General features: G+C 41.2%; 2 protein-coding genes across 3 annotated transcripts in view; one reads left to right on the top strand and one right to left on the bottom strand.

The window, feature by feature from the left end:
- The window catches only part of LOC308326414 (heterogeneous nuclear ribonucleoprotein C-like), an 8462-nt gene extending 2816 nt beyond the window's left edge, over positions 1-5646 (top strand). Inside the window, exons 3-9 of one of the 2 annotated variants that reach the window (XM_080779291.1) lie at positions 517-782; positions 1017-1101; positions 1212-1262; positions 2195-2364; positions 2608-2721; positions 3900-4063; positions 4995-5646. In XM_080779291.1, coding sequence (XP_080635417.1) covers positions 517-782; positions 1017-1101; positions 1212-1262; positions 2195-2364; positions 2608-2721; positions 3900-4063; positions 4995-5102 — 958 coding nt within the window. In that variant the 3' untranslated portion in view covers positions 5103-5646. Of the gene's footprint in view, positions 1-516; positions 783-1016; positions 1102-1208; positions 1263-2194; positions 2365-2607; positions 2722-3899; positions 4064-4994 lie in introns of both variants that reach the window. The other variant, XM_080779290.1, reaches the window with a different exon arrangement.
- A 4309-nt stretch (positions 5647-9955) lies between these two features.
- LOC308326415 (uncharacterized protein) lies at positions 9956-14198 on the bottom strand. The gene is made up of 7 exons (XM_080779292.1): positions 14089-14198; positions 13325-13424; positions 12154-12354; positions 11908-12003; positions 11686-11812; positions 10953-11096; positions 9956-10662 (listed from the first exon to the last, which is right to left on the bottom strand). The coding sequence occupies exons 2-7, from the start codon at positions 13421-13423 to the stop codon at positions 10610-10612; spliced, it is 720 nt and encodes a 239-aa protein (XP_080635418.1). The 5' UTR covers position 13424; positions 14089-14198; the 3' UTR covers positions 9956-10609.
- Positions 14199-18073: the final 3875 nt, after the last annotated feature.

The raw sequence follows: 18073 nt of genomic DNA, 5'->3' as shown, positions 1-18073 counted from the left end.
TTGGCTTATTAAACTGCTTAAGACACCAGTTGTCCAGCAGCAGAACATCTGCTCTTTCCATGATATAGATTATAGACACGGTAAATCCACATGAAATATAATGAAGTTATAGCATACACTTCACACATGACACAAAAAGGGGTACATAATAGTAACGGCACATGGGTGCAGATTAAAGTCAATCACCACGGTGGGGACTGAGGATAACTTCTATGTTTTTGGCCTTTCTGTTTTCTAGAGAATTCTTGGATCAGTTTGCCTTCGTCTCCAGCAGATGAACAACATTCAACATATTCAGCATTCTGATCCAGTGTTGACACGCTTTGTGTATTCATGATGGCCGTTTATTCTTCCAGGGCAACTAGGCAGAGCAGCTTAAGCACCACCCAGCTTCACACTCAACACGCACCCCTGGGAGTGGACATCCACTGAGAAAGCACAGCCCTTTGCTGCTCCTAAAAATGAGTTTTACAATCTTCTCCCTCTCGCTCTCCACTTTCTGTCTCTCCACTCTAGTCGCTCACCCACCACCGCCAGCCTGATGGCCAGCAACGTCACCAACAAGACAGACCCGCGCTCTCTCAACTCGCGGGTCTTCATCGGCAACCTCAACACCCTGCTGGTGACCAAGGCTGACGTGGAGGCCATCTTCTCCAAGTACGGCAAGATCGTGGGCTGCTCCGTCCACAAGGGCTTTGCCTTTGTGCAGTACTTCAACGAGAGAATCGCCCGCGCTGCCGTGGCCGGCGAGGATGGGCGCATGCTCGTTGGACAGGTCCTTGGTAAGGACATTCAATCGGACCATATAAAAGCTTAGACCAGTGGTTCTCAAAGTGGGGTCCAGGGACCCTCAGGGTTTCCTTGAGGGGGTTCCAATAATCCTTTAAGGCCTGTACATGTTGGGGTTCTGGGGGTCCTTGAAATTTAAAACGTTTGAGAACCACTGCCTTAGACCTTTTTGTACTTTTCCTCCAAAAATTGCAAATTAGAGTGATGTTTAATGTCCTTCTCCTCAGACATCAACCTGGCTGGAGAACCCAAACCCCACAGGTCCAAGACCCCAGGCACAGGAGGCAAGCGTTCAGCTGGAGACATGTACAGGTCAGCTCCCACACCCCTCCATGGGCCACTTTAGGACAAACCCTTTTGTCACATCCATGGTTCAGTCATATTTCTCATTTCCTCATCCTGTTTATTTTCCTCTCCAGCAGCGGCTCTTCCTTTGAACTCGACTACGACTTTCAGAGAGATTATTATGACAGGTGAGGAGAATATTTCAGATTTATTCATGAAATAATATTTCTTTTTATAACACATTTTACATTTGAAACTAATTGATTGATTGAAATATGTATTAACAGTTTGCAGAATTACAGTACAATTCAAGCACAACTCAATACAAAGACTGTTAACTGAGTGGATGACCCAATAAAGCATTACACTTGTTCAATTCATCAAAACATTTAGAGACGTACAAATATACACTTCAATGAAGTCAAAGAGCAGAACGGGAATTCATCATAAAGGAGGTAAAAAGGGAAAAAAAGGGGTGGGTGGGCAGGGGGGATTCAGATTTTACGGGGGCCAGTTTCGAATTGCAGCCGTCCGTAGGTGCCCTTTTGAGAGGGTATTTGAAGGAGTCAAGGGATCCTTTTAATCTCTTTAAAAGGACAAGATCTAAAAAGTCCAACTAGGCAAATGCCTTGTTAAAAAGGAAGGTCAGGTGATCGGGGAGGGCATTCCACAGCCGAGGAGCAGCTGCGCAGAAGGTCCTGTCCCCCATTGTGCGGAAGTTAGGCATTTTGCATTTGAGTTTGTTTGAAGTACCAGAGCGGAGGGAGGGAGCGAGTGGAGGTTGGGGGTTTAATGAGTTCCTTTAGGTAGGAAGGGACGTTGCTGTGGATGTACTGATGGGTGAGGAGGCAGACCTCGTATTCTATCCTGAAGGAGATGGGAAGCGAGTGCAGGGAATGGAGTATGGGTGGGATATGTTCGTATTTCCGCGCTCTCATCAGGAACCTAGCAGCACTGTTCTGAATGTACTGGAGCTTCCCTAGCTCTTGCTAGAAGTGCGGGATGAGAAGTGTGTTGCAGTAGTCGACCCTTGAGACCAAGGCGGAGACAAACGCCTCTAGAGAAAATGATAACCAATGGCGTCGTGTGTTTCCATGTGCTCCGCTTTCTCTTTTCCTAGAGTGTACTCGTACCCGTCCCGCGTGCCCCCTCCCCCGCCCCCACTGTCGCGCGCCGTCATCCCACCAAAGCGTCCGCGGGTCAGCATCAGTGGCGGCGGAAGCAGACGTGCCAAGACCAGCTTCTCGTCTTCCTCCAAGAGCAGCCAGCGGACATCCTCATCCAGAACAAGTACATTCCACGTTGACATGACATTCCTGATATTAATAAACACTAGTATGGACTAAAATACAAAATTTTACTAACCAGTGTAGTAGAGCTTTGTTGTCTTCTGTTGCCAGAGGATGTGTGTTGGTTGAATAAAGCAGTGATTTTCAAGTGGGGTCTTGGGTTATTTGGGGGGGGGGGGGGGGGGGACTGCTACTGGATTGAACAGTGTTTATTCATTCTGAATTGACCCCTCCCCCACTCCAGTGAAGGTTGATGAGCTTCAGACCATCAAAAGGGAGCTGACCCAGATCAAGAGCAAGGTGGACTACCTGCTGGAGAGTCTCGAGCGCATGGAGAAGGACCACAACAAGAAGTCAGGTAAACTGACAGACGGCAAATATACGCCATCTTTGAAACACTCTCAGTTGGGGTACATTTTACCCTATTATTCTAATTACTATGTCTAAGTAGTATGCGATTGCTACCTTAAGGGGTCATGGGGGAAATGCACTGTGCAGAGGAACATGTCAACATGGTTTAGAGTTGATACAATTCAATTCAATTCAATTCAAAGGGCTTTATTGGCATGAGAAAACATACGTTTACATTGCCAAAGCAGAAAGAACCAAAAATGATGTACTTTGAAGGTCAGAATCTTCAATAGATCAACTTCTGTGTACCAAGATAACTCGATGCAGGTATAGTGCAGGAATATACACAATGATTAGTCTTTAGGGTGGTTGTGTTCCATTTGATATCCTTCTATCACAGCAACTCACAAATCTTGCTGCTGTGTTTGCACATTGTTGTACTTCGCCCAGCATATAAGATATGGGAGTTTTTTGTCATTGGTCATGTTTTCAAAATCTCCGTGTGTGGTTGCAATCTGTGGGAAGTATGTGTCTCTGATGTCTTGGTACAATGGACAGATGGTTAGGAAGTGTAGCTCGGTTTCCACTTCGTTTAGTGTGCAGTGGGTGCATAGTCTGTCTTCTCTCGGGATACAGGTCTGCCTATGACGGCCTTTCTCGATCGCGAGACTGTGCTCACTGAGTCTGTACCTAGTTAAGATTTTTCTTTGTTTTGGGTCGGTCACGGTGCTCAGGTATTCTGCCACTGTGTATTCTCTGTTTAGGGCCAGATAGCATTCTAGTTTACTCTGCTTTTGTGTTGCTTCTTTCCAATGTGTCAGATAGTTTTCCCTTTGCTGTTTTATAATTTGGTTTAGTCCAATGGGTTTTCTATCTCATGATACAGAGAGAACACTATCTAGCACCCTCTGCTGGTCACATTTAAGTCCCCACACTGCCAGCATACTTTAACAGGACAATCAGTATAATGGCACTAACGCAGATCTACAAGCTGTAAGTTTGCAGATTGGCTATGTTGGACAGAGTGTGTGTGTGTTCCAAGTAGAGGGAAAACTCAAGGAAGGTCCAGTTTATTAAGGCTAGAGGGTTTAAGTGGTTAACAGTCGGGTTTCTCTGAGACATTCTTATACTTTTGTCTATTCAAAGCGGCATTTGTGAGCATCTTGCTTGGTACCATTTCCACAGAGTCCAAGAGTCCGAAGCCAGAGCCAGGGGAGGTGACATCACCCCATCATTCCAGCAGCAAGAAGGACGAGAGCATAAAGAGAGACCGGGAGAACCAGGACATGAATGACTCCGAGGAAGAGGAGGAAGAAGATGAGAGAGACCTGCTGGAGGAAGAGGAGGAGGTGAGAGGGAGATTTTTGTACTACTATAAATGCCCCACGTCTTTGTACGTACGTTTGTAATCGACATAACTGGAAAACCGTTTGCCTCACTGACTTCAAATTTGACACACGTATTCCACACCACCACAGGGAGTGCAGTGCCCGGTGTCGAGTCTCGGAGTCGGTCAGATACGCGGTTGTCCAGAACCACCACAAAAGGCTCTGGTCAGGCTCTGCCAATGGACCTAATGAGCCTAAGTCCCCTCACCTGTAGAATGTCCCATCCTCTGCCTCAACCAATTGATTGCCATGGCAACCCCACATCTGCCATTTCATTACTTAACCAGTCCACTTTACACAGCACTCTTCAGAGACGGTTCAAACGGGTGACAACATGCACAATATGACAACGGGTATTGCATACTAGGTTCCCAAGTAGGCCAGTGGCCGACAGGCACAGGTCTAGTAGAACATATTCAGTTTGTTTTTTTGGGGTTGTCCTATCCTTCTGCACGGTACTCCTTGCTGTTCGCGCATGCGCGCTGCTGTTCACTTCCCTGTTTGGCGCTCAGAAAGAAAGGCTCGCTACGCGTAATCTAGGGAGCTCTCCGTGGTTTTGACCAGATGGCTATACGTCTTCATTTCTGACTTCCAACATGGCTCTCGTCCGACATATTAACGCATCTAAAGAGACTTTATCGTAATCATCGTAAGGTAAGCTTCTATTTTGAAAGAAATCCCGGTGCTGATTGTGTTAAGATGTTGAAGAGATTTACAATATGACATGCCCAAAATCGTTCTGCCGTCTTAAAAGTTGTTAAACAGGCAAAATAATGTTGCATCATGTTTTTTCTCAAACGGGGGGCCACACAGTCCTGGCTTAAAAAAGTGACCGAACATTAACTTCCCATAAGTTTGTTCTCTGAACCATTATCTATCGCCAACCCTACAGGTGAAGAGTCAAGATAGAGAGGAGGAGGAGGAGGAAGAGGAGGAGGAAGGGGAGCACGTGGAGAGAGACGATGAGGCCGACAGTCTCAACGGAGAAGAGGACTCCTAGAAGAACCGCACCGCCACTCTCCACCACACATCCACAGCTTCCATAGCGATCATGGACTCTTGTACTGTTGTAATGCCTACATCGCCATTGCAGATTTAGGAGAAAAATAGAAAGGACGCATACACTCAAGCATGGTGAATCTCCACACTAATGATGTTCCATTGTTCCATAAGCCTCGTTTGATTTTACCTTTTAGTTTTTTCTTGTTTCTTTTATTACAGTTGTCTGCTATTACTGGCTGTATGCTTTTGAAGAAATGATATGTGCCGTTATTCATCATCGTCTGTCCAGCGGGGGTGGGGGGCGACAGGAACATATGGACAATAACTGTTCTGTTAGAAACCACAGCTTGAAGAAGAAATGCGATCACGGGAGTTCATCTACAAAGTACCGATGACGTTAAAGAATTAAATGTGTGTTTTGTTGGGGTTTTTTTGTCCGTTGAAAGGTTTCATTTGTTCTGTATTATCATGTCACTGTTTTTTATACTATTTCAGTCTCAGTTGAACTGTAATAAAATATTGCAATAAAATATTAAAACTGGCTAACTGTTTCCTGTTTCCTATTTCCTGAAGGCATAAAAACAGAAACATACATGGTATTGTCAGATTTGTCACATGGGACAAACTACTGAAAGTACATCCATTACACTATCTTTTTTTTTCCAAGATATCTTTTGGGCCCTTTTGCCTTTATTGATAGAATATAGATATACAGTAGCTTGACAGGAAACGGCGAGAGAGATGGGGGGGGGTGGGGGACACACACGACACACGACACGGCAAAGTTCGCCGGGATCGGGACTCGAACCCGTGACACATGCTGGATTACCTGCCAAGGTGCCTGGACCGCTAAACCGACCCAGGCCATCTCAAGTACTATTTGACTCAGCTGTTCTTTCAACTCAAGATGATTTTCACAGTGCCCATCATTTAAAATTAGTATCACAAAAGAACATCTGCCTAATTCATATTCATAATATTATTCATATATTCAAATAATAGGCATCCATAGATTGTTAACTATCAGTTTCTCTGTAGAAGTTCTTCCCTATATTGTCCTACTGTACTTCATTGTACTTCATGATCTTCTTTAATTAGGTCCTCAGCACATCTGGCAATATCACGGTCCACAGCAGGAACAGTACAGCTGATCACACAGAACGACATTGATTGATGAATTACTAACTTTTTTTGTTAGGCTTTTTTACACTTGAATAATCATTAACTCCATTTGTAAAGCACGTTTGAAAACAAAATGCAAAGCCCTGCACACAGATACAGCAAATACATTAATCCCATCTCAAATATATGTGTATTTTGGCCCCATTTACACTGGCAGACACATCTAGCCTGAATCAGATCTGTGCCACATCGAGATTGAAATCCGATTGGTTTAAATGAGTCCAACATGTCACATGACTCATTTAAACAAATCAGATTCCAATCTCGATGTGGCTCAGATCTGATTCAGGCTGGATTCAGCTGCCAGTGTAAATGGGGCCTAAGTGTGATCAGGCTTAAGCCACTCTGGATAAGCTTACTAACTGGACTTCCAAGTTCCAATTTCCCATGGGCCTGTGAATCACCACTGGCCCTTAGTTGCAGCTGCAGTATTAGCCTACCTGGTGCTGGTGGAGAAGCACTGCCACACCAATGGCACGTTTTTGTCTTTTCCATGTGTCTGGGAGCAGGCCCCATGACAGCAGGTATGTCCCTTTGCACAACTACATTGTTGGCACCAAGGTTTGCTGAAGATAGAACAAACAATAATAATATTAAGACATCAATTTACTTTGACAGTTTGAGATGGATAAAGTTTGAACGTGCATGTGTACATGCATGTGTGTGCAATTGCATGGCAGTCGTGCACATGTACACTAACATCTATTCATATCTGTGTGTGTGTGTGTGTGTGTGTGTGTGTGTGTGTGTGTGTGTGTGTGTGTGTGTGTGTGTGTGTGTGTGTGTGTGTGTGTGTGTGTGTGTGTGTGTGTGCACCTGAGTGTGTGACTTGTGCGTAAGTGCTTATCTTACTGCAATTGGTTGTCCCGTTCCCCAGGTTGTTTATCTGTACAGTGTACACACACATTTGTTATTACCGGTATACCATTATGACTTGTGGTCGTTTTCATTCAAGATCAAATTCACGCTAAAATAAATTGTCACTACAGGATGGTTATAATGTTTGTGTGTCTTACTGTGTAGCGATCTATAACACTGAGACTGGGCACATAGCACCCACTGAGCATTGTGAGCATATATACAGTACCTGTGTTTGGGTGGCAAGAGAGAGATCTGTTCCATGTATGCCTGGAGCCAGGCAGACGATCACCGTGGCAACCAGCAACATCAGTTCTCTGGTCATTCTTAAGCAGAAGAGGGCTAACAATGAAAACTAAAAGTTAAAATCACACTATCAAAATATACAAGACAAATATAAACATCAGAAAATATATGAAATTACTCTACATGAAATAATAGTAATAGTAAGTTAGAAACAAGGGCTTGTATTAGAGCTTCTTAGTGGCTCTAAGGCAGTGGTGGAAAGTAACACAGTACATTTAAATACTGTACTTAAGTACAATTTTGAGGTATTTGTACTTTACTTGAGTATTTCCAATTTCCAATACTTTTACTTTTAATCCACAACATCTCAGATCCAAATATTGTACTTTTACTCAACTACACTTAGTTGTACTACTAAACTACTAAACTACAGTTAGGCCTACTAGTTTTTTTGTACTATTTCTTATTTATTTTGTATTAATGGTGCATCATAGTGCACCATTAATATAAATGGATTTAGATGACTTGACTGGACTGGACTATGACGGACTAACAGTTTATGCCATGAAGTTGCCCCATCAGTGTTTCTTTCTTTTCTTTTCCTTTGTTTCCTTCTGTTGACACTGCTATGTGTCATGGTTGCACTAAATTAAATTTCATTGTATGTTTCATACAGTGACCAATAAATATCTTATCTTATCTAGTTACTTTGCAGATTTTGATTATCATACAAAGCATACATTAACCACTTCAGCCCTATAGTAGGCCCTATACACATTTCAGCCATTTGAAAATTGCTGATCTACAAGCTCACGATGCGTCGCAAATATAATATTTTTTATACATTTGAAAACTATTGGTATAAGGTACAAATGTTGGTCATACATTTGGAATTTCCTTTTATTTTGAAGTGTACCATAGCATAAAAAAGTGACTGAATAGATTTTATTTTAATACTATACTATTATGGAAGATTGTGATCTTAATCTGGTTCCACATGACGATTATTATTGCACCCAAGACCAACCAACTAAACAACTAAATAACTGACGTTACAATTATCAATTTGTTGAGTAAACTGCACATCAGGTTTACGTAAAGTAATTTGTCAACATATTACACACGTCTTTGCTCCACTTACCTGTGTTTTAAGATCAGTGATCGCTGAATTCTCCTTGGTTCCTCTCTGCCTGTCTACCTGTGTTTAATTCATGTAGATGTGTTAAACTAGATCTTTATATGGCGGATGTTTAAGGTGCCGAAGTGGGTGGAGCTACTGGATAGCTAGCCTGGCATTGTCAGAACTTCATGCTCCCACGTTATCAGTCTGGTAATGCCAGGCTGATAGCATCATTTTGAACTGGGGCCATGCAGGTGCGGATTTGATTGAGTGATTTCAAGCTATTTAAACCTGCTTTGCCATTCCCATGAGGAAGCTTCTTTCTACATTATTGTGTGCTCGCTTCAGCTTAAAAAGACTGAGCTATTTTATGACTTCCATTGCTGAATAGCATGATGAGGATGTTGGATATAGATAGAAAAGGCAATTCTGAATAGTAGGCTATAATGAATCCATAACTCGATGTCTGGGCCGGTCCAACTAATTAGCAAAGTATACATTTTAGGCCGGTCAGCATTTCAGAACTCTACTCAGGGCAAGACCACTAAACTGGTAGCTTGTACAATGAGGCTGGATTATCCTGACCTGCACAGCCTGGATTTTCTATTAGTTTGGATTCCCCATCAATGATGTCACTGGTGTACGGGTTTCTGAACTATATGGCCAGGACTCATTTTATACTACAAACTATAATGGTTGGAATGGAGATCCCACAAGTTATCTTGGCCACTTACATTTCTTTCTTTATGTTTATTTTTTCCTTTTTTGAGCCAGGCTCCCAACTTTGATTGATTCCCATGAAGTTTCCCATGAGAGTTGGGTTGGTACAAATTGAGAGGTGTTGTTAGTAGACAACTATATGAACAGATTTATGAAGAAATATATTGGTAAGCATTTATTTTGTGGATTGGTCAAACAATGGGCTAATCTTTTTTGGACGCCAATGCAGGAACTGAGACCTCAAAATAAACGCAAGACATAAATAAAACGACAACCGACAACTTTACAGTACATCACAAGCCCAAAAAACACTAATCACACCATTCTATAACAATGACCTGTTGTGTTTTCATTTGTTCCTTGTTTCTTATGGGTTTTACTTTACTTCCGTGTATCTTTTATTTTGCAGTAATCTAGATTTTCCTTTTATCTTCATTACATTACTGGAAAAAATGAATTTGTTTTGAATTCATGAAAAATTGTAGCTTCTTTTGGGAATGTTTTTAGAAAATGTTTTGAAATAATAATTCAAAACAAAACAAAATATAGGAAACAAAAAAATAAAGGAACCCATACAAATATGTCTGTGACCCTCAAATGGGTCCCGATCCACTGTTTTGCACTAGGCAACCACAATTTGACATTGAGTCCAGAAAAAAACAAAGTCTATGGTCTTTCCATCAGGACATTCAAACGTTTGGTTTGTTAAATGTTTGGTAATGTCAAGAACAAAATGGGCTCCATACAGAAAAAAAAAGGCTAAACTAGTTAATTGTTATACATCATTAATGAATGATCCCCATTGGGATTGATTTTCTGTAATCATTGTCATTTTTACAAAACGGTTTCAAAATAATTTGCCTACATCCTGGGTTAGTTCACATTGTTACATACCAAGTGAAAACAATTATAGACAGGCATATCCTAAGCATATCTCTATTATCCTAAGTTCCTAACAATGCGTTATAATATGATCATAGATATAGATATAGATAGATATATTTACACGTAGACATGTGGATACCGCAATTGCTGTTAATTGGAGCTGCCTCCTATTGTTCCTCAACGTTTGGTCCACGGACCACCAAAGGTCCAAATGGACGGATCTGTAACTCTGAGAGTTACAGATCCGTAAGTAGTAAGTACAAATGGAACATATTTGAGTGAATGTTGTTTTTTCAACATCTTTGTCAGGGCTAGAGGTGACTTTCACAGTGCCCATCATTTAAAGATACTAACACAAAAGAGGACCTGCCTAATTCATATCCATAATCATATATTCAATAATATACGGTACATCCATAGAAGTTTCTCCTTAGTTTCTTCCCTTATTGTCAAACTTCATTGTACGGTATCCCAATGATGTCCAATGATCTCCATTAGGTCCTCAGAACAACTGACCACATCAGGGCACACAGCAGGAACAGCACAGCTGATGGGAACACAGAATGACATTCAATGATGAATTACGGTATCATTAACTCAATTTATAAAGCAATGTCCTGTCCTGCACACAAAACGAAAAAATAAAGCAAATAACCACAAATAATCCTGTCTCTCCACATCAATATGCTTTCTCTCTTCTCTTAAATACAAAATATGTATACTATAATAATATTATATTCAATGCCAGACAGTGTTGCGGGCCGGAAATAGCTTGTAGATTGTCTATTTTATTTAACATTCCCATGGGCCTCACCACTGGCTGCAGTGTTAACCTACCTGGTGCTGGTGCAGAAGCAGCTGCCATGGTGGTTGGTGCTACCATGGTGGTTGGTGCTACCGTGGCTACGTTGCTGGTAGGATCGTTCAGATCAAGTGCAGCTGTACGCAGGACTGTTGTAATGGCACCAAGGGCAAGGGTTGCTGAAGACCGAAACAATAGTACTATTAATTAGACATCGATTCACTTGACAATTTGAGGCTGATAAAGTATTCAACTATGAATATGTGTGTGTGCATGCATGCTTCCTTATTTGCATTTGTGCTACCACTTGCTAATACTTAAACAACCATTGATATTATTGTGTGTGTGTGTGTGTGTGTGTGTGTGTGTGTGTGTGTGTGTGTGTGTGTGTGTGTGTGCGCGTGCACGTGCGTGCGTGCGTGTGTGTGTGTGTGTGTGTGTGAGTACGTGTTCATTAGCATATTATCTATATCAGTATGTGTCTGTGCGTAAGAGTGACTATTGTATGCATATGCTTATCTATGTTTGACCACCTATATTTATGTGCATGTACTTTGTGTAAACAATTGTTTTTAGTATAGGTAGATCATATAGAAAGGCCTAACCAGGGACTGGGGTTGCAAATTGGCCTTGGCTATAAACCCTATCTACTGTACAACGCAACGGTTTAATGTTTTTACAACTTGATACATTGTTTTTTGTATTGTGCCTGTTAAATAAACGTATAATAATACAATATGTGAGATGTATAGGGCAGGCTATACTTACTGCTATTGGTGGTCCCTTTCCCCAGGATGACAGTGACATTGGAGGACGATGCATTGTTGGCCCTAGGAACTTTGAACTCACATTGAATCATGCTTCCATTTACAGAGCCACGGATCTCCATCACCATCTATGATAAAGATGGTCAACTCTTTATCATTAGTGTTGCTATATGAATAAATAGAGCAACCCAGTGTCACAGCTCTTACACATGCAAGACCTCACCGTTTCTACTGGAGTGAGTGTAGAACCATCTTGTAGAAGCATTGTACGGAAGAAGAACATGCTGGCGTTCTGAGCACATACAAAAACCATTGTATCCTAGACAGACAGACAAACAAACAAAGAAGGAAGTAATGAACAACTGGAAATGCTGGAATCACAGGTTGTCTGCGTGAGACGTACCAGATCAGTTTAGTGTTCTGCGTGCGTGCGTCCGTGCGTGCATGCGTGCGTGTGTGTGTGTGTTACCATAGATCCGTTCATAGCGAGTCCCATGGCTATATATCCAGTGGACATCCCACTGAGCCCTATATGAAGGTAAGGCATAGAAGCGTTGGCATGGACCATTATGGAGGTGAACGCACAGTCACTGGTCTCCGCTGGATCACAGTCATCTGGTGTCTCAATGCACAGTTTAGTCTCCCCACAGCCTGTACGACTGATGTTAACCTGGTGTACCACATGCACGCACGCGCACACACACACACACACACACACACACACACACACACACACACACACACACACACACACACACACACAATCATCCCAGTTTTCATTTACCAATTTAACATTTTTTTTTCACTATACTATACTATACTATACTTTCATGGGCATGCAGGTATTTCAAACTAGATTAAAATTGATGTGTCAATCGTGGCTACTCTTTCAGTATGCTGATGTTCCAGGAAGTGATCCAGTGCTGCTGTTAGTTGTTAGTAGCACTCTGAGCAGTGGTGGGAAACATACACACATCAATACCGCAATATAGAAATACTCCAGAATATAGTAAAAAGTAAAAGTCCAGAATTACAAATTTACTTGGGTAAAAAGTACAAAAGTATTGGTATCAAAATATACTTAAAGTACCAAATGATGTACTAATTATGCAGAATGTCCTATAGTTAAAGTTTTCAAAAAAATCGAATGAAATTAGCAGATCTACAAGCTCACAATGTGTCACAACGCGATGCATTGTGAGCTTGTAGATCAGCTATTTTCAAATGGCCGAAATGCATATAGGGCTGAAGTGGTTTTGTAATAATAATCTGAATCTACAAAGTAGCTAGTAACTAAAGTTTTCAAATAAATGCAGTGGAGTAAATTTGCCTCTGAGATGTAGTGGAGTAGAAGTAAAAGTACTGGAAAGTAAGTAAATTACAAATGACTCAAGATTGTACTTAAGTACAGTACTTACGTAAATGTACTTAAGAAACTTACTACAGAAATGGTACTATATATTAGTGAACATCAGTGAAGATATACTGTATGGTGATATGGTTGGGGGGGGATAAGGGAAGTTTGAACCTTAACAGTTAGGTTAATATTTGAGTGTGTTCTTTCAACACCCAGGATTGTGCTATAACTATACCACTCAGCCCCCACTGAGCAGGTTGTCAGGCTGTCAGGTTGTCAATACCTGTAAGTTAGAGGCAAACGAGAGATGACTTGTTCCATGTATGCCTGGAGCCAGGCAGACGATCACCGTGGCAACCAACAACATCAGTTCTCTGGCCATTCTTAAGTAGAAGAGGGTTAGCGGGCAAACAAAAGAGTAAGCAAACATGTAAATAGAAGCAAATATTCATTTGTCATTCTTTATTTGCATCCAGCTTCCTCAAAGTAGTTGCTATAGTCTTCCTGTATGGGTCCCACACAAAACAGTAAAACCAATCAAAAGAGAAAAAGATCTGAAAACATGTAAAATGACTATGAAACAATGAAAATAGAAAGCTATTAATGTGAAATAACGTTACAAATAAAGGCTTGTTCCAGACCCTCTTAGTGGCTCTGGGCCAGGGTAAAATATTTGTCATATGTTTGATATCCTGATATTTTAAAAGCATACCATAGCAGTGTATGCTTTATTTTCATTTACAGACATCGATCACATTTGAATTGTCCCACATTATCATTTACGATAAGAATATGATGATGATATGATTATTTTTATTATTATTATTATTTTATTGCACCCAAAACAAACTAGGACTAATTAAATAAATAAATAAAGTAATGTCAAATTTGTTAGTTTGTCTGTAATGTAGTATAATTGGCCTCAGTACATCTCATGAGAAAATCATTCTGTTTCATTGTTTTCATTGTTAATTATACTAATTAATATGTTGATATATGATGTAATGCCAATATATTACACAAATGACAAATCTTTGCTCCACTTACCTGTGTGTTAAGATCAGTGATCAAGTATCCTGATGAATTGTCCTTGGTTGTTCCTCTCTGCCTGCCCACCTGTGTGTAATTAATGCACATCTGTTACATATTAGATCTTTATATGTCTGGTGTTAAGGTGTCCAAGTGGGCGGAGCTAGTCGAGAGCATCATTCTGAACTAGGGCCAAGGTTGGAATTTGAGTGGCTGGTTAGCGGTTACCTATTAAAAGCTATTTCAACCTGCTTTGTCATTCCCACGAGGAAGTGTTCTGCATTATTGGATATGCCAACAGCATTACTCGAAAACTCACTGATTACTCACTTACTCACTGATTATTTCAGAAGTATAAGTCCTATTTAACAGTCCTTTATGTAAATGGTAAAAAAAAAAGGGAAAAAGGTAATCAGCCCTGGGAAAATGACTTTCTTGATTATTCTTGATTTTCTCTGTTTGGTGTTTTGATAATGTTGAGAAGTTGAGAAAGTGTTCATTTGAGGTGTCAATAATGTGACTAGATTTTCACAACCGTTTAGTGTGTGTAGTACATAATCCACGTAACTCAAAAAAACAAGACATATCACACCGCAGGGACAACGCTAAACCCGTCTTGACCCTTTGGTGTGGTTAGAGCTCCCCTCACCTGTATATTCCATGACATCACATTGAGATTAGGCAACACACTTCATATTTGGGCATGCCTGACACAGAACTCCATAGGAATAAAGGGACACAGAGAGACAGATACAGAAATCTCCATATATGGGCATGAAAGGGACACAGACAGATGAGTGGAACGGGTACTCTGACATGGGTACAACGGGTATTGCATGGATCTCCAACTTCCATCGTTAGCAATTCGGTGCTCTACAGACGGGCACCGGTCTAGTTCTCATAATGATAAAGGAACATTTTGGACATACGGTAGGAACGAAGGCTTCCACCCAATAGCCATGATATTCTGTTATGTTCACCAGAAGCATAAAGTCCATAAAGTTGCATAATAAATATTATTATTGTCATCATGTCATTGTGACAGGACAAATGATACCGTTACACAACCACTGTGGGTATCGCCACAACACATCCACATGATGCTTTGACATTCCTCACAATGCAGTCACATTTTCTCAACAAGGAGGAAGTTTCCCTGAGTGGGAACTCAATTGAGCAACTTGAGATGAGATTCTACCGGTTTTACAACCCCTTGCCCAATTTAAGTAAGCCTTGCTGAGCCATGAGGCAGGAGCCTATTTCCTGTTTCTGTAGCATGAAGCTGTTCCTAATATATGTAGCTTGTGACTGTTCGCAGATGACTCTGCACTGCTGGTCTCGGACAGGAACAAACTGCAGGTTGAAAAGGCCCTCAGCTCTGAACTCTGTAGAATATGCACCTGGCTCGAGTCAGGTTAAGATACCCATGTACCTGTCAGAGGGAGTGCAACAAACCAGATTCGGCACAAACAAGGGACTAAATTATTTTCGCTCCTATGCCACCAAAATGTGAATATATAGAAGTGTCTATTTGTACGTCTCTAAATGTTTTGATGAATTGAACAAGGTGGACAACTCTTCAACTCCTGGTTTTGTGAATTCCATAACTTTATACCTGTAACAGAAGTGTACATTTATTTTAGTGTAGTCCGAGCGAACAGATGTCTTCTTCTATGGTCCTCATCCTCTGAGCTAAACACAAATTACTTCTGTAACTGTGTTGGTATTGGTAATGATCTGTTTTTCGCTCTGAACACCACCAATAATGTTCGTAATTCACACCTATGATAACATAAAAAGCCTATTGGTGTGTGCTCTGAAATCTTCTTCATACATTGCTCTTTTTTGTAACATAATCAAAGGAGTCATATTACTCTTGAATGAGTTGCCCCCCATACTTCCAAACAGTAAATAAAATATGGTAAAACCAGTGTACAATACAACATCCTCAATAAATTGGTATCCAAATCATATTTTACTTTGTTCAAAATAAAAATACTTTTTGCCACCTTGGCTTTTATACATGCTAGATGATTTTTCCATGATAATTTCTCATCTAATATAACACCCAAAAACCTAAATTCATTCACTCTTTCAATATTCACTCCATCTATAGAGAGAATAATTTAATCCTTTTCATATTAGAGAAAATCATAAACTTGTTTTTCTTTTCAAATTCAATGATTCAATTCTTATTTTTATTAAACCATCTTTTTAATTTATCCATTTCATTTGTAATGCTTTCTGCTACACTTTTTATATAAGCCTTTAAATAACAATGACATGTCGCATAGGCCTACCTATATCATTTCAAAAAAATAAATAAACAATAAATATAATTATCTCAATTAATTGCAATTAGGCAGCATGCAGGCTGGCTGCAATCAGTGGAAACTGGAAAGCCAATAGGCTACACACTACAGCTAGCTTGAAGGATAACTTCCTTGTTTTTCTTTTCGGTCTCTGAGGTGTGGCTGAGGCTGACCAACAACAACAAGTTGGCAAAGGGGCGAGATGACCTGTTATCGTGTGGCTGTACGTCTGTCGTCACAATATTGGTTTGGTCTTGATCAAGGAAGGTAAAAAATACAGTCTGGTGAGTGAGTGGTGGTGAGGTGACGCGAGGAGGTTAAGGTAAGGTAAAACAGCCATGGTTCACAAACTTCACATGTCATGATGCTCGTATGTCATTTTTCAGGGCTAAGGTAAAAACGGCAACGGCGTGAGTTGGCCTGCAGCCGTTTTGTGCTCCCATGATATAGTCAGAGGTGCATGATGTGCCGAAACTGCCAACTGCCAAGCGAACCAAAACTGATGATGGTCAAGTTGGTCAACAGGCGGGTCCAAATCATTTAATGTTGTTGCATGCTTTATATATTACCCCGGATGGCCAGCAGATGGAGCCAAATAATAGTCTAGCATTGATGCTGGACTCTAATTTGTGGTCTAGCACCGACAGTGTGGGAATTTACATTTACCTTTTTTCAGGCCAATTTAGAAAGAAACCATTGATTACATTTAGTTTAATGGATGGTGTCAGATCATTCCACATTTTTTTATGGTTGGACAAACATAGATGTATGAGTTATGGTTGGACTTCTTCTCTGTGAACTGGACTTGTTATCCACACACCGAGCATCACACCATAGATGTATGAGTTATGGTTGGACAACATAGATGTATGAGTTATGGTTGGACAAGGACAACATAGATGTATGAGTTATGGTTGGACAAGGATTCTTGATAGGACTAGATGTTAGATATCCCTAAATATTCAGCACAACAATTGACTGGATTGGAGATGACTTCTTGGGTGGGGTGGAATTGTCAATGATCGCGTGGTGCCACCATACGACACATCTTCAGTTGTGTGCCCCGACCTCATTGGGTGTTTCGGCCTCTTATCACAAGACACCCTCTGCCGAGGTTGGCCCACCACAGGTTGATCAGACCTGGGTGTATGTCGTATGGTGGCACCACGTGGTCATCTGGAAGCCCATGTTGCGTCTCTACGTTTCAGCCACAACCAGTGACTGCTCCGTTCTGCCGCAGTGGAAAGTTCTTTGATTGCCTTCCGTTGGGCCTGACCTCTGATCCCTACTTCCCTCAGGAGCCTTGTGGTGGAACTGGCTACAAAGCCTCTGCAGCCCACCTCCACGGGCCACACCTTCACATTCCAGCCCCGCCCCTCTGCTTCTGGACAACATAGATGTATGAGTTATGGTTGGAAAAGGACAACATAGATGTATGAGTTATGGTTGGACAACAGATGTATGAGTTATGGTTGGACTTCTTCTCTGGACTTGTTATACACACAAGGAGCATCGCAACATAGATGTAATCAGTGTGTTCAGCAGTAACATAATGAAGCTTGAAGTTTGGCATTGCGTAGTAACGACTTTGGGAACTATTTTGAATGCTAGTCTTTTAGTGGGTGGCGTGAAGGCAGTGAAACTACATCCTATAACCTGGACTGCTCTGTGCTTAGCTAGTTCATTGTTAG

Source organism: Protomyctophum bolini, assembly GCF_963924005.1.
Source record: "Protomyctophum bolini genome assembly, chromosome: 12".
NCBI classification, from domain to species: domain Eukaryota; kingdom Metazoa; phylum Chordata; class Actinopteri; order Myctophiformes; family Myctophidae; genus Protomyctophum; species Protomyctophum bolini.
The sequence above is the reverse complement of the archived record's forward strand: the minus strand, read 5'-3'. Positions and strand labels throughout refer to the sequence as shown.

What these genes read in the sequence shown, in the direction of transcription:
- LOC308326415 (XM_080779292.1), bottom strand. Translation starts at nt 13,423, where the DNA reads ATGGCCAGAGAACTGATGTTGTTGGTTGCCACGGTGATCGTCTGCCTG. An exon ending in CGTTTGCCTCTAACTTACAG is followed by an intron (nt 12,355 to 13,324) that starts GTATTGACAACC and finishes GTGGTACACCAG; the next exon opens with GTTAACATCAGTCGTACAGG. An exon ending in TGCTTCTGCACCAGCACCAG is followed by an intron (nt 10,663 to 10,952) that starts GTAGGTTAACAC and finishes TGTTCCCATCAG; the next exon opens with CTGTGCTGTTCCTGCTGTGT.